Below are 23631 nucleotides of genomic sequence, written 5' to 3'. Positions count from 1 at the left end.
ACTAGATTAAAACCAGATTACTTGAAAGCAGTAAAAAAGAAACAAACTTTGTCACAAAAGATTGCATATCCCTTTATTGTTACCATTGGGGTTTTTTTTAATCCAAGTCTTATAAAACTGAATTTTTTATTTTTTTATTTAAAAGCCACAGCTCTTGGAGTCAGTGAATATATGAGAATTAAAAAATAAAATAGCAAGTAGCTAGGTTTTTGGATGTGGAAGCTGGGGGGGGAAATCCATAAGCACTGAAAACAAAAAAAAGATAACTGAAAGCACCTAAACTCTTGGAGTTATGAAGCTCTTCTTATCTTGTGTAATCTTTCTTATGGTAGTTGAAGGACTGGGAGCTTCAATGCAGTGTGTGTTATGTGTTGGTGGAGATGAAGGTTTGTGTTCATGAATACATGTATACATAAGGTGTCCTTATCTGTCTACAATGAAAGTAAGAAAGAGAGTGAGGTTTAGACCAATATTTCAGAAGTGCCAGGTGGTAGCAGATGCTCAGTCAGAGGCACTGTTCAGAGCCTGGTTTTTGTGTTCTCCTTTTGGAGGCAGATCACCCTGAAACTCAGAACACCTCAAACCTGAAGCATCTGACATCACAAACTTCTGGAAAAAATCAGCCATAATTCCTGAACTGCAAACTAATTGTGTGCTGTAATTTGTTTTGTTAGGTAGGGAAGGCACTAAAGCACGAATCATTTGTGAAATGTGATTGTGTGGGTGGATACCTCAAGGATGATGTTATCAGGTAAAACACAATACCAGCTGGTGTCCCCCAAACATCACTCAACACTGAATTGTCTCATGGAGCCCTTCAGGCTAGAAAGGCAGGAACCAGTCCAATGCTGGCGAGATTTATAGCAGAGGTTCAGGTCTGGTTCTGTTCCCTCATCTTCACTGAGCAGCCTTGGATAAGTGATTTTAATGTCAATCCCCATGCCTCAGTTTCTCCTCCTGTGATAATAAATAGCTTCAAAAGCGGGGAGTTAGGCTGGTGTAAACAGGGAAGAATACTGAGCTCGAATCTTGCGTTTGTGGGTCCTAAAGAGCTATAAGTCACCCAAGAGGGCCAAGAGACAGGCAAGTTCCCTGCATATTACCCAGGTAGCGCCTGCCCCTGGAAGGTTTGTCTGGCTCCACAACGGTTTGGATTCAGCCTGCAAACCGTTCCAACTGGTTTCAGCTCCACAGGAGAGTTGGGGTGGGGGATTCAGTCAAAGAGCTTGGCAGGGTTCTATCTCCCCGAGTGTCAGCACAACGCGCATCGCCCCGGTCCCCACCCTCCTCCATCCCACCTGCGGGGACGTACCACACCTTCCCGGCTGTATGGCCGGAGCCAGCTGCACGGCTAAGCCATCTTCCTGGGTGGTGCTGAGCACCGCTGGCTTGCATCGACGCTGAGAGCTCTCAGCACTCTTTTGGGAAACAGGAGCCATTTCTCAAAGATGCTCCTGATGGCCCCTTTTCTTTCCATCCCAGCCACCGCACATTTCTGCTCAGCACTTATTAAATGCAAGCAGATGCCCTGTTGTGTGCATCTGTGCAGGGTCTCTGGATGAATGCGATGGGGTTAGCCTGTCTCATGCATGTGCCACGCAGGCCACGTGCTTCCAGGAAAAAAAAGAGAGGCTCATGCACTGTCTTTGTGGGTGAAACAGAGCTGAGGGATGGCTAGGAAACATCTAGCTGTTGTGCTGAGTTAACATACTGTACTACCCTGAGGCTGATCGTGCTGCTGAAATGCCCCTGAAGAAATCCAGTGACAGAGGCCACATTGTTATCCAGCTGCCAGAGAAAATATTTCAGTCCTGTAGGCAGTGCAGGTCAGGGTCCATGAGATTAGTAGTCTCCTAGGCCTTTGACACCTATGGATCGACACTGTATTGTACTTGGCATCTAGGCAATGTTTTTCATCATTAGTCCGTGTGTTTGTTATGTTTCTTTTTGTGTGTGGTTTTTTTTTCCTGGTTCTGTCTCTGTCTGGATTTTTGCCTGACTGTGTGAATGGGCCTGTGACAGTATGCTTACTGGTACCTGTACTGTCACATTGTCTTCAGATGTGCTTATTTATTAAACTTGCAAAGATAGGGTAAAATCAGAATTTAGCTGAGAAGTTTGGATTTAGTTACGAGGCCACTTTGTGGCTGCTGTTCTTCCTTGGCAAGGGGGCCTGGTTTACAGGCTAAAATCTCTACCCCAGAAAGCAGTCATGGTAAATGCTGCTCTTCATCGGCCCCGCTCTCTTGAGTGTGGTGTTGATCCTTCCCCATATTACTGATAAGAGGCTCTTGGGGAACATCAGGGTTATTTCAATAGGGAGGTGAGAGCAATGCACAAAGCCAGAGCTAATGAAAGCCCCCGCATGAACTGCCTGGGGTATCTCTGAAGTCCTGCAGGCCGGGGGTCTCTATTTTGTGGCTTTGAATTCCTGCTGCTGGTTGCCATGGATTCTCTACTCCTTTGACAATGTGATGTTTCTCTGTAGCCATCAGCATCTGGCATGGCTAATATTTAGGTTGGAGGCTTAATCAGTTATAGGGGAGAGAACAAAGACAAGCAACACAAAGCTTAAAGGCCGGCAAAACCACCCACTGAAACCCAACAAAAGGCAAAAGGAATACAGGCGTTTCTTTCCTGCTTGGCTGATCTCCCCACCTAGACCCTTTGGGTATATTCTCCTCTTTCAGCATAGCCCTGAGTGTTTATTCGTAATCAGGAGGCCACTGTTATGGTAGACTTGGCAGATAGGGGAAACAGAGATTGGGTGGGATGGAGCGGGGAAAGGGGGCTGGTATCACCTTGTGTCAAATTCTAAACTGTTTGGAAACAAATAGACTGCTCCCTTCCCAAAATCGTGCACTGCTTTGCACATGACCCTGAGGCTCCAGCGGGGTGAGTCTGTGCACACAAGAAGGGAGCACGCTGGTCCCACGTGTTTGTGTTTCACTAACCGATCCTCGCTTTGTCTGAGCCACTGCACCAAGGCAACTGCCTGTAAAAGGAAAGTTTGTTTTGCCAAACAGAAAGCAGACAGTTTGCAGTGGACAAACATGGCATAGCCACATGGAAGGGGCATCACGGGGAGTGATGAAAGTAAAGTTCATGTGTGTTTGGATCTGGATTTGAATGTCTCTTTCCTGCATCTCTACTTCACAGAGATTGCTAATGCTGAGTCGTTAAGTAGGCTGTAGAAGCAAACTGACATGATGGTATCCTGTAGCTGCATGAACTGAAATGCATCTGATGTCAAAAAGGTGCCTCTAAACATGTCATCATATCTGCTTATCTTGTCATATCATCCTCATTCTTCAGATATTGGTTAGCCCTGTTGACCTTCTGGAATAGGGTCAGAGCAGGGCCGACCTCTCTGGAAAAGTAAGGTGGGATGGAGTCTGCATTACGTCTCATCTGCAGAGCTGTCCCAGCTGCCGAGTTTTATCTGAGGCAATTCACGTGGCTCATTCAAATATAATTCAGTGACTAATAGGGATCATATGAACTCTGGAAAAGAAACAAGATGGAATAAATGTGCAGTCCCCATCATGTCACCTTTGTCCAAGTCCTCAGCTGGGTGAATCAGTGCAAGCTCACTGAGACCAATGCAGTTCCCAGCGCACAGGAGGTGCTGCTGTGTTGCTGGGCTGTCGGCCCACTTTGCGGTTTCTCAGCGCTACAGGGTCCTGACTGAAGCCTCCAGTGAGTCTTGCTGGAGTAGCCTAAAATGCTGCTGTCCTAATCTTCCAGTCCCTCCTTTCTGCTGGAGTTTGCTGCTTTGTAACAGGAGTACCATAAGGCAATGTGTGCCCACATTTTAGCGCTCTCAAGTTCAGGCCATGGCATATGACTTCAGGAAAATGCCTTTGCTTTAGTATGCCAGGTTGAGGGTAGGGCAGGTTTTCCATTGTGCCATCTCTACTGCAGGGACAGTTTCTCCTAGCAGAGGTGTGGGGCAGGCAGTGATGAGATGGTGATGTCTGCAGCAGCACAGCCAGAGCTACCCAACGAAGCCAGGAGCCACATGTGAAAATGAGATGCAGGCTCCTAGGGCACTTTTCAAACTTTTATTCTTCATAAACTGGACACAGCTACAATAGGTTGAGATCTCAAGCCCCACCTCCAACTTCCCTCTGCCTCCAGAGTGCAGACCCGGTGATAAAATACTAAAACATCAGCCGCTCATGCATACAGTGGTTGTGCCACGCCAAAGTGACAAGGCAGGGAGGCAGAACAGAGTCACACAACAAGAAGTGCTTCAGTTGAGGGCTCGGGTGAGGGAGAATACAGCTCCAAAGCATTTTTCCTTGTAATACCTGTGCTTTTTTAAGCTCCTGAATGCTTTGTTGCTACATCTTACCATGGTGTGTTTATCTATGTTGATTACAAGTGATAGGAGCTGAGTCTCACCCTGAGAGCAAGCTCTGTTGCTGCCTATTCTTCCTTGAGAAGATCGGATTGAGAACGGGTGAGGATTCCTGTCCAGACAGGACTGAACAGCCCATCGCCAAGTCGACAGCAGTGAAATCTGAGTCATGCCGATTGCTCGCCTTGGAGACAGCAGCGGCACTGAAGGGGAGGGAGGGCTGCGTGAGAAATGCTAAAGACAACGAAACTCGCAAAACACCTGGTGAAGTTTCAGGCGCGGGGTGAAACTGGTGTTAGTGCATCATCCCGATGTGCGAGGGAGAAGAGGAGCAAACTCAGCGCCTCCGTTATACCAGCATGTGATGGGAGCTTGCGGTGGCCAGAACCGTAACATGGAAGCGGCTGCTCTCTGTACCAACCTGAGCTCAGGCGCCTGCTGCCACGTGAGCACAGAAACCAGTGGGAATTGGGTGCCTCAGGCCATTAGCAGAGCTGTTACCAGCTTCTCTCCTGTGCAGCTCAGATGTGGAGGGACTCTGTGTGGAAGCAACATATTCTTTAATAAAAAGGCAACAAGGACAGTAGAGGCAGCCCTTGATGGCCTACATCTGTGCTGCTCTGGGAGAGACTGTGTACCATTATACGGCTGCCACTCTGCTCAGCCCAGGAGAGCTCTTGAGTCTGATCCAGGAGCGTCACCAAAACTATCCATGCACAGTTTATATGTTTATTCCCTGCTGGAGACATGGCAGTGTGAGAGATTGGTGCATGTGCAGGAGTGAAGCCATCTTAGTTGGGCTGCCTGGGAGGATGGACCAGCATCCTTCACCCCATCCAAGGTCCATCTCCGCACCCTTCCAGTTTCCAGCGCAGGAGCATCCACTGAGCACCTGGCTTTTCACTCTGTCAGCGTGGGCAGCTCACACCAAAGGGGCTGGCAGCATCTGTCGTGGTTAGCAATAATTGGGAGTTTCAGAGATGCCAGATTCCTTTCAAGAGGAATTATTGTTCTCCGAATTATTCACTTAAAAGTCTAGCCCAGGACTTATTATAAACACATGGAGAGTAGCTTAACGGAAACAACATATTCCTTATAAAAATGCCATTGAAATGTAGCACTCATGTAGATTTTCTTTGCCTTTCCATAAAAAAAATCAGCAATTGAAAAAGTTCTGCTCCTGGCAACTTTGGAGATTTAAAGAAATCTTCTTATAATTTTTAAAAATTTCTTCTGCTATTAAAAACCAGTCTGGCCTTCCTGGACATTTCCATTGTGATGAAAAAGGAATTTTTGTCCACAAGCTTGTTTTTTATGATGAATAGTATGAGCTCTTGTGGTGACACCATATACACGTGGCTGAAGGACGTGACAGGAGTACGGCCACTGATTCATCCTCTCTGAGCGAGGTGAACCTGCAGCACGGAGCACCCAGGGAATGCGCGGAGGCGCTTCTGTGCTGGCTGCTAGTAGGATTTGCTGGAGGAAAAGGAAAGATGACCAATGTTTGGGTAATTAAGTGTCTGACAGTTTATTAACATAAGATGGAGAGACCTGGAGAAAGTGCCAGAAGAGAGGACAGGCAGGGCATTATTTTGGTATGTTGCTTCTCAGCTCACGTAGTCCTATGAGCCTCACCTTTGTCAGGAATTTTTTAGTGGAAGGCAGGGTGTTGTGATCTGCCTGTCTACTTCCCTCTAAGTAAAATCATATACAAATGATTGAAAAAAACTAAGTTAGATTGGAACTAAATTTAAAAGCCATGAACTACAGCAAAGAAAAATGATGGGTTTGTTTCATCTGGGTAGGTCAAGTTCTCTGAACACTGAGTGATCATTTATATTTGTGGGCTGCACTGGCCTTTAACTCCAAATTCAAGGAAAAATTTTGCAAAGTTTCCTGATCACGTTGCATTCAAGTTACTGACCAACATCCCACCTTGACGGTGCATGATCTGGCTGGCTGGTAGCGTGCGCTTGCTGAGGAAGGAGCAGTTGCAGACGACGTTGTGGTGTTTTGCATCCCTGGGGCAGAAGGAAAGAAGCAGAGGTACATCTGCCTCTCTGCATGGCCCCACCAGAGAGACTCTGACCTAATTTTGTACACAGCTACAGGCAGAAGAATTGGTAATCCCACAGACTCTGGGAGTTAAGGACCAGGAAAGCATCCCTTCTCCATTCCAGCAGTGCCTTTGGGAAGCCTTTCACATGTTCAGCCAGGTGGTATGGAAATTGCTGTGGAAAATTAGTATCCTTCATTCCCTGTTTCCTCTGTCTGGCTCAGTTTTAGATCTGTGCGTCTGATGAAGAATGACACCATGAACTTCCAGAAATTCCCCTATACCAATGAAGATGAAGCCTGGAAAACCTACCTAGAGAACCCCTTGACCGCAGCCACCAAAGCTATGATGAGGGTGAATGGAGATGATGACAGCGTGGCTGCCCTGAGCCTCCTCTATGACTACTACATGGTACGTTCCCGTTGGGGCTGGGTGTCTTGGGGGAGTTTGTCCCAGAGGAGAAATGTGAAGGTAGAATATGTGCTCAGCCACCTTAGGAGGGTACCCATCTACTGAGGTCTCCGTGGTGTTTATGCAATGATCCTCATAACACCCCCAGGCATAGAGTGCCACTATTATCCCCAGTGCACAGATGGTAAACTGAGGCACAAAACACCATTATACTGTAGAGGGAATCCAGAACAGGGTGGAAAACTGAACCCGGGTGTCTTGAGTCTCAGGCTGGTGGGTTTTTTTACCCGACAGCTTTCGTATAAGAAACAGCAGTGCTTTGAGAGACATGGAGCTGGAATAGCTATGTGCCTTGCAGACCTTAGCATCTTTATTTTTCCAGTGCTGCTGTAGGATGGAGCTTCAAGAAATGTGGATACAATTTAGCCCTAATTGAAACCAATAGGACTGATGTTCCCATTCACTTGGGTGCTTTTGAAAGTCTTTCCCAGAACAAGATGATGTGGCTTGCCTAAGGTTACCTTGGGAATCCATGGCAGCAGCCCAGCAAGAGAGCCCAGGTCTCCTATGTCCTCACCCAGTGTTTATTATTCACCCAGTGTTTTATCTATGAGACTTCACTTGCTACACAGACAAGGCTAATTTTGCCTCTGTTTTCCATTAATAAAATCTAACAATAAACAAACTCTTTGTTCTGCCTTGTTCTAGGTCCCAAAGGAGAAGAGGATTCTTCCATCTGGTATGATGGGACGCAATGAACTAGGAAAGAGGTTAGCTTCATTTTTTGCTCTCTGTAGCTGTCTAATTCTCCTGCAGCTGCTTGCATGCATGATGGGTCTCTTAGCTTGCATAAAATAGACATCAAAGCACAGTGTTATTACCAACAACAGTGGAGGTTATTAACCCTGAGACATGTATTAAAATTCTTTAGGCCAGATCCCAAGCAGGTATAAATTGAGCTACACCCATTTACACAACTGAGGATCTGTCTAGCTGTGTTCAGAGGAGTTGCACTGATTTGCAGCAGCTGAAGAATTTGTCTTTATTTCCTACTTTGTGACAATTGGAAAGGGGAAAGGGATTAAGCAATGGCAGCAAGAAGGGAATGACCAAGTCCTCTTCCATTCCCTAGGCTGAAAAGGGTTTCTGTTCCACTTGCTTCCAGTCTCACAGAATTCTCTTCCAGTGACTCTCATTTGTCCTTTGAGGTTTTCAGATAATTAACTGTTAAATTAATGGCTCATTTGCCACTGGAGTTCAGTTCCCCTTCCTGGATGCTGTGTATTTTGGCAACCTTTTCTGGTTGTCTGTTTTTAACTACTTGACAGAATAATCCTCTTGAACGATACTTCATTCCTTCTCAATAAGTAAGCTGAGTTAAGCTGTTTTCTCCTCTCTGAAAGGCCACTGCGTTCTGGACAGTGGTATGTTTTTTATTAACTATGGAAATTTCAGCATATACCTGAAGGTGAAGCTCTCGAAGCAGAGTGGGTGGGAGCTGCTCGTTCAGCTTTACTTCCCTTGGGGGTAGCTCATGCTGCCAAGAGGTGTGCGGGTTGCTAATGTGGGGGTTGGTTTGTTTTCTGAGCATGGTAACAGGGGCAATAAGCCACCTTTTCCCAGCTCAGCTAGGGACAGTTCTTGGGATGCTGCACAAAGGGATGGTTTCCATGCGCGAGAGGAGTGCGGTTTTGTACATGTCTTTATCACCTGATAGCTCCTATACTTAGTCTTTTCTGCTCTGAAGTCTGGGCCATACACCTCACTTCCAATACTGCAGCCCTGTCAATTTTTCACTGATCTCCTTTTCTCTGGGAGTTTTGCTTCCTAAGCTCCTGGAGTTTGTGAATTTGTACAAGAATCAGCTTTCCTTAAAAAACCAAACCAAAACAAAAAAAACCCCAGACAGTTTTAAAAAATCAACTTTCAGTCTCAATGAGCCCTAAAAAGACTAAGATGGAAAGACCACATAGCAGTTATCTTTCTTGTTGTCCCTGCTGCTCTGAGTGTTTAATAGCCTAAATAAAGAAATAATGGATGTAGGCCCTGGCTGTGCAGCCCCAAACCACATCTAAACCATATTCTCTGATTCCATGTGATCATCCCCTATCTGCTGAGCACCTCTGGCTCTTGCTGATTGCACTGAGAGGTATGTGTGGGTGGAGATCACCCATGGGGCCTGTCAGATCTCCTGTATCAAGCAGGAGATGTACACAGCTGACTCAAGGTCACCTGGCAGCTAGACTGTGCAGTTTGCTTCCCAGCAGCACGTCAAGGCACTTGCTTCTTGCTGTGACAACTTGCTGGGGTTGTCCATGCTCTGCCCTGGTTTGAGATAGGACCCTTTCTCCACCAGGCACTGCCACGGAATGGAGTACGACCCAGAGATCGCATCCTTTGATGGCTCAGCCCATCTCATGAAGCTCTTGTCTGAAAATGTTTCCATGACCCAAGAATATTGTGAGCCACAGAAGAAGAACGGCTTAAGTCTTGAAGGCATCCCTACTCCTCACAAGCCAGCCATGCTTCCACCAGGCACTAGCAAGCTGGATGCCACCCCAGACAACTACATGGTCCCTCCAGGGGATGTATACGACAACAGCTCATTGAACTCCCTCTTCGAGACCATCCCCGTAGCCCCACCACAGCAGAGGTGGCAGCCAGACAGCACTTTCAAAGAGGATCCCCAGGAGGTCAGAGCCGTTAGTGGGTTGCATGCTGGCAGTGCAGCCCAGGGGGTACTGCATGAGGCTGTCTCTAGTTTGGGGTTTGCTCATGCTGGAGTCAGTGGGAGCTTTGCTTTTGCATTAGAAGCTTGATGCCATTCCCATTGAATTGTTGGGGTTTTTACATTGATTTTGGAAGTAGGATAAGACCTTGAAATGAGGGTCCATGTTTTATCTGTGGCCTCTGTTATAATGTCTGGGAGAAGATGGATGGACAAAGCAATGAAAGATTCTGCTTTTGACTGTTTTGTTTCCACTTGTCTACAGTCGCTACTCTTCAGTGATATCCTCAAACCCCAGCCAGAGCCACCTTGCCCCGAGAGTTACGCTACGGACGGTGTTAAGAGGTAACTGCCAATCCATGGTCTCTGGGTTTCCACTGCACTTGGCTGTGTCCCTTTCCTGGGGAAAGACTGCATCCCTTTCCTTGCCCCAATGCCAGTCTTGACAATGACCATTGCAAACTTATAGATCTCATGCTTTTGCAGAGACAAGCTGTGTCCCCCTGGTGCCTTAAGAGCAAGTTGCTGTTCCATGACTTTTTAGACACAAAGCAGTGATGAATTTTAGTGTTTGTAGTATGAAGCAGGGATGAGGGTTTGAAATGTTTTGCTGAAAAGGAGTCAAACCCGGTCTTAAATTCAAGTTACTAGACGCAGTTGTGCCAGTTCATGTTTTTAGCTTGAGAAGTGTGTGGTTCAGACTGTACTCTGTTGGCCAAACTGGTGTAAATCCAGTGCCGACTGCTTCCGCTGCTGTGGTCACATCTCATCAGCACCTTGACCTGCACAAGGGGAGATGTGGCACTGAGGTTCTTCCATGTGAGGGTTTGCTGTGCATTACAGCCCCTTCCCAGGGAGCACTGCTTGGTTCCCGTGCTACAGATAGATCCAGGTGGCTGCACCATCTTTCCACAAGCTACCTGGAATGGGGTAAATGACAGAGAAAATGAGGATGACAGTTGATGAGGGTGATAAGCAGCCTCCTCCTAATCTAAGGTTTAGGTTCTCAGTTTGGGTTTAGCACTGTTAGTCAACCTTGATTTTAGAAGGTGCCACTGCCTCTCATTCCTAAAACATGAGAGAGATTTCTTCCTCCTTTCCACCCCTCTCTCAGGCAGAGCTTTCCTGCTCTAGATACTGCATCAAACCTCCAAGTAGGTAACATTATTCCACCTCCCACTTTTTATTTGCCTCCTGAGTCACCTGACTCCGTGACTCAGCTGTCAGACGTGGGGATTTTCACACAGACAGCAGCTCGCATTTGTGACCGAGAGGCTTTCTGTTTGCTGTTTATTTGTGCACTAAAGTTCTCTGGCTCTCCTGGCTCTAGATAAGAGGAGTTGCCAAGCCTATCTTCAGAGATGGCATCACAGGGGAGGTGGAGCAGGAAAAAGAGATGGGTTGGTGACCAAACAGGAGTACTCCAGCACACTTGAAGGGTCTGTGTGAAGGCTTGTGTACAGGTGGTGGCTTGCACAGCTTCCTCACAGAAGAAAATAGCTTGAGCTATAGCCTCATGGTTTGAATGCTCATAGGTGCTGGTGAATGCCTAAGAGCGGGGCTTCTTGAAAATCAGGCTCTTCTTTTAAATTTGCTTGTCAATAGTGACACCTTCCTCTGTGTAACACTACAAATCTTTTCTGTAAAGACTGAAGTTGCTGCCCACCAGACTGAGAGTTCAACAAGCTGGGCTTCTAAGTCCATTTTTAAGCATCTAGATAAACAAACAGATGTCAGTGTCCTGCAGGTCCTCCTGTTTCTACAGGACGCATTAGGACACAGTCCTCCTGTGTCAGCCATTTATGGGTGTGAATTTGGAGACAGGAATCTGAGTTTAGGATGTTGTAGAAGTCTCATCACAGGTACCTATTTTTGTTTGTTTTGGTTTAGGCTTTTGATTGTGCAATGGTTCTGTAGCCATCCACAGAAAAATACTGGTTACAATAATGTTCAGGGTTTTTTTTAAGCCAAAACCAAAGGGTAAAATGAGGATATCGGAGAACTGCTGCTCCCCAGGGTGTTGGGGAGGATCAGTATGCGCTGTGCTGGGAGGTGCTCGATGGTGTAGGGGCATGTGAGATGGGGAATAGGGCAGAGAATCCTGTGTGTACAGTGTCTGTAACCTGTAACCTGTAGGGGTGGAGACTTGCATGTCTCTTGTTTTGCTTTTGGAGTGAAACAGCAGCATGTGCTTATTCATCATTCTCTCTTTGTTCCATACAAGTGACTTTGAATACACTCTGGGGTCACCCAAAGCCATTCACATCAAATCTGGGGACTCTCCCATGGCCTACCTCAACAAAGGACAGTTCTACCCCATCACACTGCGGACAGCTGGAGACAGCAAATGTTTACACTTGTCCTCAAATAAAGTGAAGGTAAGAGACAAGCTGACAATTTTGCTGACACACGCTGTAATCAGACATCCAGCAATTGCACTGGCCTGGGAACAGAGCTGAACATGAAGAGTAATGGCTTTGTGGCTCATGTTGGCTTAAAGCGATGAATGGGATGGATTCACTCATAGCAAGCTAATCCTCTGATGCACAGCAACAGCCTTCATGTTACCTGGCAGTTGAAACCTTTCACAGTAAGGTCAGGGATGCACAAAAGGCCTCCCTAGCCGATGGCTGTCTGGGGGCCCTGGTGGGAAGACTTCTGAGCTAGAGAGAGGTTCCCCATCTTGCTCCTGGGATGTGTGGCCAGGCCTCAGAGCCGCCCCTGAGACTAAGCTGAGCTTGAGTTCCCAGCAAAGAAACCTGGTCCTCCAATCCTGAGCGGTATTTAGGGGCTAGACTTTGGACATCTGAAGACTTACAGGATTCCTGAAACTGAGCATGTCTAGAAAAAGACCATTTAGACTGTCCCAGCCTAATACTTGCTGCAGCACTGCTAACATTCCTCCAATGCAGGATCCTTGTATGCCTTGGAGTCAGTGGAAACTCATGGGCAGTGCAGTTAGGGGGCATGCAGGGCATCGCGGTTTTGCTCCTGGCTCTGTTGCTGCCTGTCTGCCTGACCGTGTTCAAGTCCCTTCCCTTGCCTGCCTCAGCGTCCCCAGCTATAAAACATTAACAGTGACACTAAGCTGCCCTTGGCCGGTGCATGGATGCACGGGATGGAAAGGGCAATGAGGGCACCAAGCATTAGCCTGCTGTGTATACTGACATGGGATATCCTCGCTGTGTTACAGAGTGTTGTGATGATTGTTTTTGACAACGAAAAGATCCCGACGGAGCAGCTCAAGTTCTGGAAGCACTGGCATTCCCGCCAGCCCACAGCCAAGCAGAGGGTCATTGACGTCGGTATGAGCAGGGCTGTCTGATTGCGATGGCTGGGTGGGGTTGATAACTTCTAGCACCATTTTACTGCATTTCCAATACACAATAATACAGCTGAAGCTCCAGAATCTGGCCTGGGGGAAACCAGGGAGGAGCAGGCTGATCTGCTGGCTTCAGATCTTTTCTGGCTGAGGAGCTCTTGCGGGTTTAAGATGGTGTTTGCCAAGTGTAGGGAGATGTGCTAGGAGACCAAGATACATCAAAGAAGAGGCTCAGTCAGAGAGACAGAAACTGCTAAACAATTTTGGCTCTTACATATGTGACCCATGGCCTCTTGGAGTCTAGGAATCTGAGCTAGAAAAGGCTTTGGTACTGCTTGTCCTTCTCCACTGCCACCACGCAGGCTTTAAAGTGTGTTATGTTTGGCCAGACAAAGGTTTTGTCCGTCCAGCTGAGCACCTCGCTGAGCACCTTGCGACTCAGAGTGAGACACACAGTTGTTTGAATTTAGAAGCAATCTACATTGACTTTGCATAACATCACTACTCAAATAGCAGTCACCAGCCAATACCTTTGAGTCATTTCTGGTCTATCCCTTACATATGCACACTAGGGTTTACCCAGTGGTATCAAGTATGGCCTCTATTATATTACACGGCTTCTTTTAGCCTTAGGGTCAGTGAGAGGCAGGCTTTTGGGGAGTGGAAAGCCTAGGGAATGTAACCAGTTTTGCAGCCAGAGTATAAACTGCTTCTCCATTGCATTTCAGCTGACTGTAAAGAAAACTTCAACACAGTGCAGAACATCGAGGAGTTAGCCTACAATGCGCTGTCATTCGTGTGGAACATCCACGAAGAAGCAAAGGTACAAACTGCTTGTGGAAGGGATATGGGAAGCCTTGGTCCGCAGCAAAATTGTATCTTCCTTTCTGACAGCCCGGGCACGCTCTCCCCACTTCTCAGCTGAAAGACAGAGAGAGTTTCAAATCCAAACAATGTCATTCCAGTGGCCCCAGGTAGTGTTTGTCTGCCAGGACAGTGGGGAAGGACACCGTGCTTCTCTGTGTGTTTAAGCATTGCCATTAGCTAATAAACGCTCTGGGTACACCTGAGACTGGCTCAGAGATGTTTTTTTAGTGCTGATGGATAACTCTGAAGAAAGCCTTTTGCAGCAGGCAGCCTAGATCAGGGCTCTACTCACATGTAGGTGAAGCCCATTTAAGTAAACCACAGCTTAGGGAACAAAGACCCTCCTTTCAAGGCAGCATTTTGCTGCAGAAATGACTGACCACCCTTCTGTGGCTTGCGTGATGTGGAAGGGAGCCAGGCAGGTCACAAGACCCTTTTGACCTTAAAATCTGTAAAGCTTATATCAATGTCTTTCCAGCTCTGCTGTCTCTTCTGCATCTCTTCAGAGTCTCTCGTTAACACTTTGTATCTAGTGTGGATTGAAAGGAGCATATAAAAAGAGACGAAGTAACTAAGAAAAAAAGAAAAGCATAAATACCTCATCTCTCTGAAGCTGGTAGCTTGGGAAAACTCTGGTTTGCTTTGGGATCTCAATAAGCCCTTCTTTTAGCCCAAAGGCGACCTTGGTCTTTTACAACCCAAGAGGTTAACAAATGTCTTCAAGGCAAAGTTGTCAGAAATGGAAATATGTCAGGTATGTGGCAAGCCCTCGGGGGCACCTCAGCAAAACTGGATTTAACTCTTAGCAGAAACTCTGTACATGCACTGGCCTGGGGCAGGTAAAGGTGAGACTTCAGAGAGCTGCGAGGGCTGGGAGCCGCGACAGGAGGGGTCAGGTATTTGGGTCGTCTATAGCACCTGTTACTTCTCTTCTTCCAATTAAACTTCACACCACAGTTAAGTGGTTTTCTTTTCTATATATAGGTACTGACTAGATCTGACATTAGGTTTCAGGGCTGAAATTCTCAGCCAGAGCCCTGCTGAGGGAGCTGTGGGAGCTTCACCAGCTGCAAATCTGTCCCCAGGGTCCAGGGGAAATTTCAAGGTCACACAAATGAGTTGGTAATGTGGAGATACAATGTGGATTATGTCTGTGCTCAGCTTTTCTTCAAAAGTTTCCACTGGAGGTAACTCCATCGTAGTGATAAAGGAGACCAGTGTGTGATGAATATTTATTTAACTAGGAGCAATGATTTGTAATTCCTGAAGCTGTCATCTAGCCCTCCTGCTTTCCTCCAGGGCTCTGCTGTCTGAGGGTCCCTTGTTCAAATGAAAGATCAGAAATATCAGCAAGAACATCCTCAGGCAGACTTTACATCTGGTCTGACGCTTGCCTGAGCTGATGGGAGTGGATAGTCTAAGTGTTAATAAAGAGATGGAGAGCTGCAATAGGTGTGGGGAGAGGCTGTGGCTAGGAAGGACTGGTGGTTGTGCTCAGGTGGGAAACCAACAGCTCACATGCTTGGCTGACGCTGGGAAGGTTGGAAGGATGTCTCAGTAGCTGCTTTTGTTCCTACCCACTGCTCTCATTGCTGTTTGAGAATAATCTTTTCAGCACCAACAAGCTGCATCAATCTCTGTTCCTACTTGCAGGTATTTATTGGGGTGAATTGCCTGAGCACTGACTTCTCCTCCCAGAAAGGAGTGAAAGGTGTCCCGCTGAACCTCCAGATAGACACTTACGACTACGGCAATGGAACCAGCCAGCTGGTGCACCGCGCCGTCTGCCAGATCAAGATATTCTGCGATAAGGTAGAACACTGCTTTTCCACCAGGTTGTCCAAGAGGAATTTTAAACTGGTGGCCAGTGACTCCAGGAGAATAAACAGAAAGGTTGTGAGAGTTTAGAACAGCCTGGAGGTCAGGCCTGAGGAACAGAGATGGTTAGCCCCCTCAGCTGAGTGAGACAGGACAGCGGGGATGTGTCTGCACTGCTGAGGCCTTTGTAGAAGAGAGTCCTTTTTTCCGTATCAGACCCACATGGGATTGTGCCTCGTAATAAACTCTCTAATTTTGACAAGTTTTTAAATAGCAGAAGAGATAAGAATCTCCTTAGAGACAGGAGAGCCTTGGATATCTTCCCACGGAAAAATTTCTCACAGCTATTTTAGTCTGCATTTTTCATTTTTTAAAAGCAAATTTTGTTTTCATTTTTAATTTATAAGTATCAGAAAGTTCTGGAGGCCTGTAGGTCTCTGAGAAGAGCATTTTTTAATAAAGGCTTCCTTTACTTTAATGTGCTTACCTCCCAGAGATGGCCAGTAAACCCTCTCTTGCCAATGTTAGAACTGTCAATGTCCTAATATTTGCCTTATCTTCCCCACAGGGAGCAGAGAGGAAAATGCGGGATGATGAAAGGAAACAGTTCAGAAGGAAAGGAAAATGCCTGGACTCCAATAACAATGGTCAGTGCTAGTGTTTGTTACCTGATCCAAAGCGTGTTGAAATCCATGTAGGCTTGTCCATTAACTTCCACAAGATCTGGCCCTGGGTATTTCCAAGCCTGATGAAATCAGCACCATTCAGAAACAGCTTGTCAGTCAGGTCCTTGCCTGGTCTCCTACCAGGACTCTCGAAGCCCTTTATTAATACTAACCAACCTTTCTGAATTGTCTTGGGGTCTTGGCAGGGAGCCTTCCCTAGGGAAGACAGCATTGGGCAAGCCCTGAAGACCTAGTTCTGCGGGGTCCCGTCTTTTTTCTAATATTTCTGTTGGGAGACCTTGGGCAAGCGCTTTCCCCTCTCTGCATGTAGTTGCCTCTTAAACTGCCATCTGAACTGAGATGAACTGGACTTTCCATCTGTAGGTCTGAAAGGCTGTTTGCTCTCTGGCTTCAGAGGGAATGAAATCACGTTCCTGAGGCCAGAGACTGACCTCGAAACCCAGCCAGTCCTGTTTATCCCCAACGTCCATTTTTCAAACCTGCAGAGGTGTGGCACGGTAAGTCCCTTCAAAAAAAACAACCAACCTGTTGCCCTCATCTGTCACCCCCATCATTTCCAAACTGATCAGTCCCCCAGACATGACTTATGTTATGTAAAAAAAACAAAACCAAACCACAATTCTGCTGTGGAAATGTGGTGAACTTGAAGACGTAGCTGTCAGGAGTGGCCTAGATAGTCATGCAGCAGTGATGGGCAAGATAACCTTTCCAGGTTCCTTCCAGCCAGATATTCCTGTGGTTTACGGGTATCATCTGCAGCTTCCACAGGGGACTGGAGTGGTAGCAAAAATATCAGAAGAAAGTAAACTATAAAAAAATGCAACCATATCAGTCCCTGCGTGTGTGGGACATCTCTCACTTGTCCTCTGCCCTCCTCTGTCCCCTTGAGCCTGAGGAAACCTAGACCCACCTCCTTCAGAGCTCATCAGTATTCCCTCAAGAAACAACTGTCTCTGTCAAAAAGGGGAAAAAAGCCAGCTGTGACAATACCGTAGCATCCTATTGCAGTGGCTGCTGTACTGATGCATCAGCATCAAAACCAGGGGCTAGAAGAATCTGGTTTACAACCGAAGAACTCGCTGAGAAACTTGGTCCTTGATCCCAGGCAGGTTACGAGATTTGACCTGCTTTTGGGTCTAGCTAGATATGTGTTCAGGTCTCTTCTAGGCAGAGGAGGAGAATCTAGACAGGTTCTTTATATCAGGTTTCATTTAATCTAAGAAGCACATACGATGTTTAGGTTTAATTGCATAGGAAAAATGATGGACTGGGAGGAGGGAAATCATATTTAAAATGTGCCCATGTTGCCTTCCCGCCCAGCTTCATTGGCACACAATGAGACTGTGCAAACTAAAAGATTTCCTTTCCATTTCAAGGTGCTCCCTCCTGCTGTTCCCAACTCTGCAAACAGGTAAGGATGCAGCAGTTTGTATTGCCCAGCCATCAGCTGCTCTATCTCTTTGGATATGCCACGGTTGTTTGATATCCATAGGCAGTATATATCTACAGGTGCAAAATAACATAGCACAGTGTCTCCCTGATGCCCTTGAGCATCAAAATACGTGTTAAACTTTGGCCTAGAATGGACTTAAGGGATGCAGAAACACAGATACATTTCTTTCCCTGCCAGTGAGCCGCTCCAACATGAGTCTGGTCCATGACTGTCCTGCTGTTCTTATTGAGACAATGTTTGAAAGAGGGGAAAAAAAAGATCAGAGAACTATCACTGAAGGGTTCAAGTAACCAGAGGCAGATACTGCTGTGAAATAAACTGGAATGAAGTAGAAATCACACTTGTAATCTGTCTAGAGTGGGGAGAACCAGTATTTACCCTGGGCTTGATCCACTGTCTAGTGATATCAATAGAGAACAATGACATGAAGGTGCAAAAGGCTTTTGTTTATGACGTGATACCAAAACCACTGCCTGCACTCACTGATGTCCCTGTATGCGTTAGGCAGGAAGTCGCGACTCTGGTAGACACTCTGCTGCCGTAATTACAAAACCGATATTTAATTGCTGGATGTTTGTTGGAGTAATTGCTTGTTCAATCAGAAGTTCAATTGCTGGAATTGTTGTGTTCACTGCTATTGTTCCGTCCTCTTGAGAGTAATCGTGTTCCTTTTGCTTAGGCTGCCCTTAAAACGGAGTGGTGCCTCATTCACAGATGAGTTTGACCCGATACCTCCAAAGCAAACCAAGGAAGAAGATCCTCAGAGAGGTAACCCCTGGGATGGGAACTCTTCTTGAATGTAGTGTCTCATTTGATTCAAGTAACCTTGGATCTTGAATTACATGAGGCCACATCACTCTGAGAACATGCTGTAGAGAGCCCTGATTCAGTGCTGTGCTTTATCTCTTTCAGTCTTGTTGTACGTGCGGAGGGAGTCAGAGGAAGTGTTTGATGCTCTCATGTTGAAGACACCAGATCTCCAGGGCCTCAGAACAGCTGTAAGTGTTATCAAAAAACTGTGGCAGATGAACAAACTGCAGATAAAAGGGCAATGGTATTTGGTATATAGGAAGCTGGATATAAGACTCCTTATATCTCATGTCTGCTTTCTCTTGTGAATGGAAATGGAAATTGTGAGTAGCAGGTGAATTCTACCCACAGCTCCTGGCATGGGCTGTGTGGTGTTAGTGCTGCAGTGGGAAGAACACGCCTTATGGCAAGATATTTTGTTCAGATCATAATATAAGTCTCCTCTTGTGACAACACATTCATATTTTCCATTGTAAAACACCCTTTCCATTCTCAAGGCTGTCGATGTGCACTCTGAAGCCAATTCTGGCCTCATGCTGGAATTCCCTGTGTTGTGTTTGAGGAGCACACAGACATATTTCTGTGATGATTATCAGCAGCATCTCTGATAACTCACCTCTCTTTGGAGATTGCTGGGAAGGAAACAAACAATAAACCTCCCAGATTTGGGGTGGCTTTATGGCTGCACTTTAAGCTCTGTTGGTTTTACAAACTTTTAAAAATAGAGAGTTTGAAAAATGCCAGCCCAAAGGATTCTTTGCCATCTTCTCCCTCCCCCATCCCTCACCACAGAGAGTCAAAAACCTCTACAGAAAATGCTTGTGAAAAAGTTCCAAAACTCCTGTCATTCTGAGACCGTAACTGTACTTGCCTAGGAGAGGTCTGCAGGAAAGCTTTGCAGATCAGCTAAAACCTAAGCAAAAGCTGCAGCCAGATGCATCCACAGCAGACACAAACACTTTCTGTAGTTTCTCTCGCCTTTGGATGCATCATCAAAGGAAAAGCTTAGCGCTCTCTCTGCCCAGCAGGTTGAAGCATCAAGCCCCAAACAGGCCAGGGAATGAGAGAAAGAAAATGAAGGTTATTCCCCAAGGTTCCTGGCCTGGCAGTAGCCGTCAGAAAGAGAACCAAGGCCAAGCTGGAGCCTGCCCATCTGCCCACTGCAAGACACAGACATGTTCAAATTGTCCTGTTCAGAACATTGCTTCGGCCCTTTTTTCTTGAGTAAAAGGGAGGGGGGATCCTTTGCTGCTGAATACCCCTGGCTCAGTGTTATCTTTGATTTTTATCATAGGAATTTCATTTTACAAGTACAAAGAATTGCCATGTTTTCTCTCACAGATTTCAGAAAAATATGGGCTTCCTGAAGAAAGCATTTATAAAGTCTACAAAAAATGCAAAAGAGGGTAAGCTAATCTCTCATCTGCTTTTATGCTGTGCCTCTAAAAGCCCATTCTCTTTGGTACCCTGCCATAGGCTGAAATAGCGTTTTAACAAGATAATAAAAAGTAAAGCCATGTGAGGCCTGTGCTATTTGGAGCATGTAAAACTCGGATCTTTCTGGGCTTTAAAGATTTGGGATAATGCTTGTTTGTATTATATTTGTTTGGAGTGTAAAGTCTCCCAAGGAAAGGAAGTTGGATGAAGGAGGAATTGTTTGGGTAGTTTAACGGGTGATCCTTTGTGTCTCAGTCTGAAAGCCTGAGGTTATGGAGAACTTATCTTACTGCCATCAGAGAGGTATAAATGTTTGCTTCTCCAAACCAAGTGCCTAAATGTCCCTGGCTCAGAAAGAGACTGTACTGGCTAAATGAGAGCACGGGCAGCCTCGGTGGAGAAGAGGGGAGATCTGAAAGGGGAGCGTCTGTTCCCAGCTTTGCCATCCCATCCCCGGACCAGGGAGGTCATTAGGAAACGTCACACTCGCTTTGGGAGGTGATGGATCAGACCCTTCTGGGCGCTGGTGGCTCTTGTGCAGCCCCAGTACAGAAATGCAGGTCCCAGTTGAGACGCTTGTCAGGCACTGCTGGGAGACAGGCGTAGCTCTACGGGGGGTGACAGGGGAGGTTTGCAGTAAATGTGAAATGGCTTCTCAAGTGATTTCAACGTCGTGTTTATTAGTGACTGATCCATGTGGATCTCCTCCATGGCTGAGAGGGAACGGTGCTAGTTTGCACTAGCCGCTGAGTCTTCCGTGCAGGGCAGTGGTCTTGATGTGGAGCCAAACGCTACTTTCAGAAACGTTTTCTGGACTAAGAACTCCCTCTGGATTGTCCCCATCTCTGGCAGCGGGTTCTCCCTTCAGCTGATGGAAAGGGAACGACTCATAAACTCCCAAGCTTATTTTCGTACAGCTAAATCTAGAGCCCTTCTTGCAGAGTGAGCGAGATACAATCAGGCTTTGCAAGCAGCAGTGACTGCCTGGGAGATGAACTCATTGTTGTTGCTGGCCTGGGTCCAGAGTTTGAGCATGGGGAGAGACAGGCAGAAAAGCAAGGCTGATGACAGGTCCCGCGTTACGCAGCCCTGCTGTTCTCACTAGCACGGCCCCCCAGAGAGGTCCTCCGCATAACAAAACGAGGGAACAGAGACCTTGGGAGCTGAGGGTTAGTCCAAAGCTCTGCTTCTGCATTTGCTTTCTGGTGACAGTGAGATGAGAAAGTCCTAAAGCTCCTCGGATGGGATCTTCCAGCTCATTTGGTGTCACCATAACTTGATCCCCTTGGGACTTGGCCTGTTTGCTTCAAGGGGAGCAGAGCTAAAGTGAGGCTTGGAGGCAGCCGCAAGGTGGGAGCGGGAGAGGCAGTGGTTTCTCCTCCATGCTGTGATGTGGTGTCACTGAACTGGGAAGCTTTTACAACCCCCTCACCTCTAAATCCACAACTGAGCAACGCTTCCCCATTTAGGAGGGGTTTTAGATATGGTCCTAATTTTAAGTTGATGGATGGGCCATAGTGAGGTATCCGAATTTGTCAGGAGGCTCTTCCAGCTGTTCCTGAACTCAGGGCCCTCAGTGCTGCCAGACGCTGCTCATCCACTAGCCCCAGAAATGGAAATTTTCTCCCCAAAGACAAAGAGCAACACTGGCGGCCTCAAGAGAGGGGTTGTCCCATCCACCTTCAGCCAGAGAGTGCCTCAAGTCTGATCTCGAAGAACAACTGCGAAGGACAGGGTGGTCAGTTTATTATTACAGCTTCAGGCCTGAGCCAAAACGCAGGTATGTCAGCTGTGGTGGTGGCTTGTGATGTGGCCATCACAGGTCATCAGACTGTCATCAGACAACAACTCCTCTCAGGTAACTCCAGCTTGGGTTGGAGTTTTCTGAAGCAGCTGACTGTGAGCATCTGCGTGGCAGGAGAGATCCAAGCACTGATGAGTTTGCAGGTGGACCAGGAAATGGCACTGCTTCAGGGGAGAGGCCACCTATACTTTGTTTTGCTTTGGTTTTGTTCATTACTTGATCTGATAAGTAGTGAATGTTGTTTAATAATGATTGGGCGGGAAAACAGGCAGATGTCCTTTCCATCTCTTCCTCAAAATGGAGGAGCAAAGAGGTATCTAAAGAAAAGAAAAGGCAAAACCTGGAAATTAGATTAAAAAAAAAAAAAATTGACACCTAGTTTAATGAAAGCTGGACATGACTGATGCCATAGGTTATTGCTGAAGCGTGGGGGACATACAAGATTTTCTCCGGTCTACTAGATGGCAGGGCCAGGCACTGTTTCCTGCTCCCCCAGATTTAATTTTCCTTTGAATAATTTTATCCTATTGCTCCACCCTAAACAATCCTCTCTTGGCAATTACAGCTTGAGGGTCAGATCTTCACCTGGTGTAAACTAGTGAGGCTCAGTGGTACTACCTGGGTTTACAGCAGGTGAGGACCTACTATCAGCCGTGGGCCTCCTCAGTGTGATGAGCTCATTCAGATGAACTTAGTCTCAGGGTGACTCAAGAGGAATAATAAGTAATTTCGTATCTTGGTGAGGTTTGGTCTAGAAAAACAATACAGGGCTCAGATTCCTAATCAACACTCCCTTGAATCTTTTGTGGTTGAGAAATCAGATGGAAGCACGGTAGCAAGAAGCACAGGTGACTTCTCTGGCTTCCTGCACTAAGATAGCCAGAGATAATCGGAGCAGCTCTGTTGCAAGGCTTTTTGTGACAACCCACCCTTGGGTATCCACGCTGTCTCTCTGGGGGGCACTTGTCGGAGGCCAGACTCCCTGGGATCCAGGGCTGGGGGCCTGGGCCCCTTGCCCCCAGGTAGCCCCAGCACCGCTCCTGTCCGGTGCCAGGAGGTGAGATGCAGCCGTGATGGTTGTGATTCACCGGAAAGACCCCTGGACGCTGTCAGACCCTGTGTCTCAGCCTCCCCCTGCGCTGGGTGGGATGCCCACCCCCGACTGTGCCGGAACAGAATTAATAGCCTGTTGGTAAAGTGTTTTGTGCTCTGCCGAAAGGCAGCGCAGTGTCGGGCCCTGGGACAAAGCTCACACCAGAACAGACTGGACACGAGGGCAGAGCTCCCACCTTCACCTCTGAAATTTGGGCATGCTGGACCAGGACTCTGACGAGCCTGCCCGTACGCGCTGTGATCAAACGGGCAGGAGCCAGTCGCTGCAAGCCGGTGTGGCTGCACTGACCTCCGAGGCATTCCCCGGAGGGACACCGGGGCCCCATGTTTGTGCTTGTTAAACTGTTAGATTTGTTAGATGCTCAGCCTTTTATTTTTCTTGTTTTTAATCTTGGCTTGTGGAGCATTGCACAATTAATGCTATTGCCCCATTAATGACCCCAGCAGGAACCTGGAGGGGATGTGCTTTCTGCAAAGAAAGATAATTTGTTCTCTTTGTTTCCTCCAAACAGTTACAAATTTCACATCTGATTTATGGGAACACAGTGGGGTGATGCAAAGCTGCCCTGTTACTTCCATTACAATAATGAGGGGCTCTTGCCTGGCACAGAACCGCAGCCTCAGGTTTAAATCAGCTGTTGAAATGTTTCCGTCTCCCCGCGTCTCCAGGTCAGAGAAGCTGTGGGATCTGCAGCAGGGTTGGAGGTGTGCCCTTGAGCACGGGGAGGAATTTGCCACCGGCTGGCCCAGCTGGCTGCGT

General features: G+C 47.0%; 1 protein-coding gene across 1 annotated transcript in view; it reads left to right on the top strand.

Moving 5' to 3' along the window:
* Positions 1-23631, top strand: part of GRHL3 (grainyhead like transcription factor 3) — a 29361-nt gene that overhangs the window by 4314 nt on the left and 1416 nt on the right. Inside the window, exons 2-15 of the mRNA XM_050909873.1 lie at positions 6647-6833; positions 7542-7603; positions 9190-9526; positions 9827-9906; positions 11786-11939; positions 12755-12866; positions 13612-13706; positions 15404-15562; positions 16137-16215; positions 16618-16751; positions 17631-17665; positions 18387-18475; positions 18620-18705; positions 19859-19923. Of these exons, the coding sequence (XP_050765830.1) occupies positions 6647-6833; positions 7542-7603; positions 9190-9526; positions 9827-9906; positions 11786-11939; positions 12755-12866; positions 13612-13706; positions 15404-15562; positions 16137-16215; positions 16618-16751; positions 17631-17665; positions 18387-18475; positions 18620-18705; positions 19859-19923 (1674 nt within the window). The remainder of the gene's footprint in view (positions 1-6646; positions 6834-7541; positions 7604-9189; positions 9527-9826; positions 9907-11785; positions 11940-12754; positions 12867-13611; positions 13707-15403; positions 15563-16136; positions 16216-16617; positions 16752-17630; positions 17666-18386; positions 18476-18619; positions 18706-19858; positions 19924-23631) is intronic.

This window comes from Gymnogyps californianus, chromosome 22, assembly GCF_018139145.2.
Source record: "Gymnogyps californianus isolate 813 chromosome 22, ASM1813914v2, whole genome shotgun sequence".
Classification (NCBI taxonomy): domain Eukaryota; kingdom Metazoa; phylum Chordata; class Aves; order Accipitriformes; family Cathartidae; genus Gymnogyps; species Gymnogyps californianus.
This window is presented reverse-complemented; position numbering and strand designations above follow the sequence as displayed.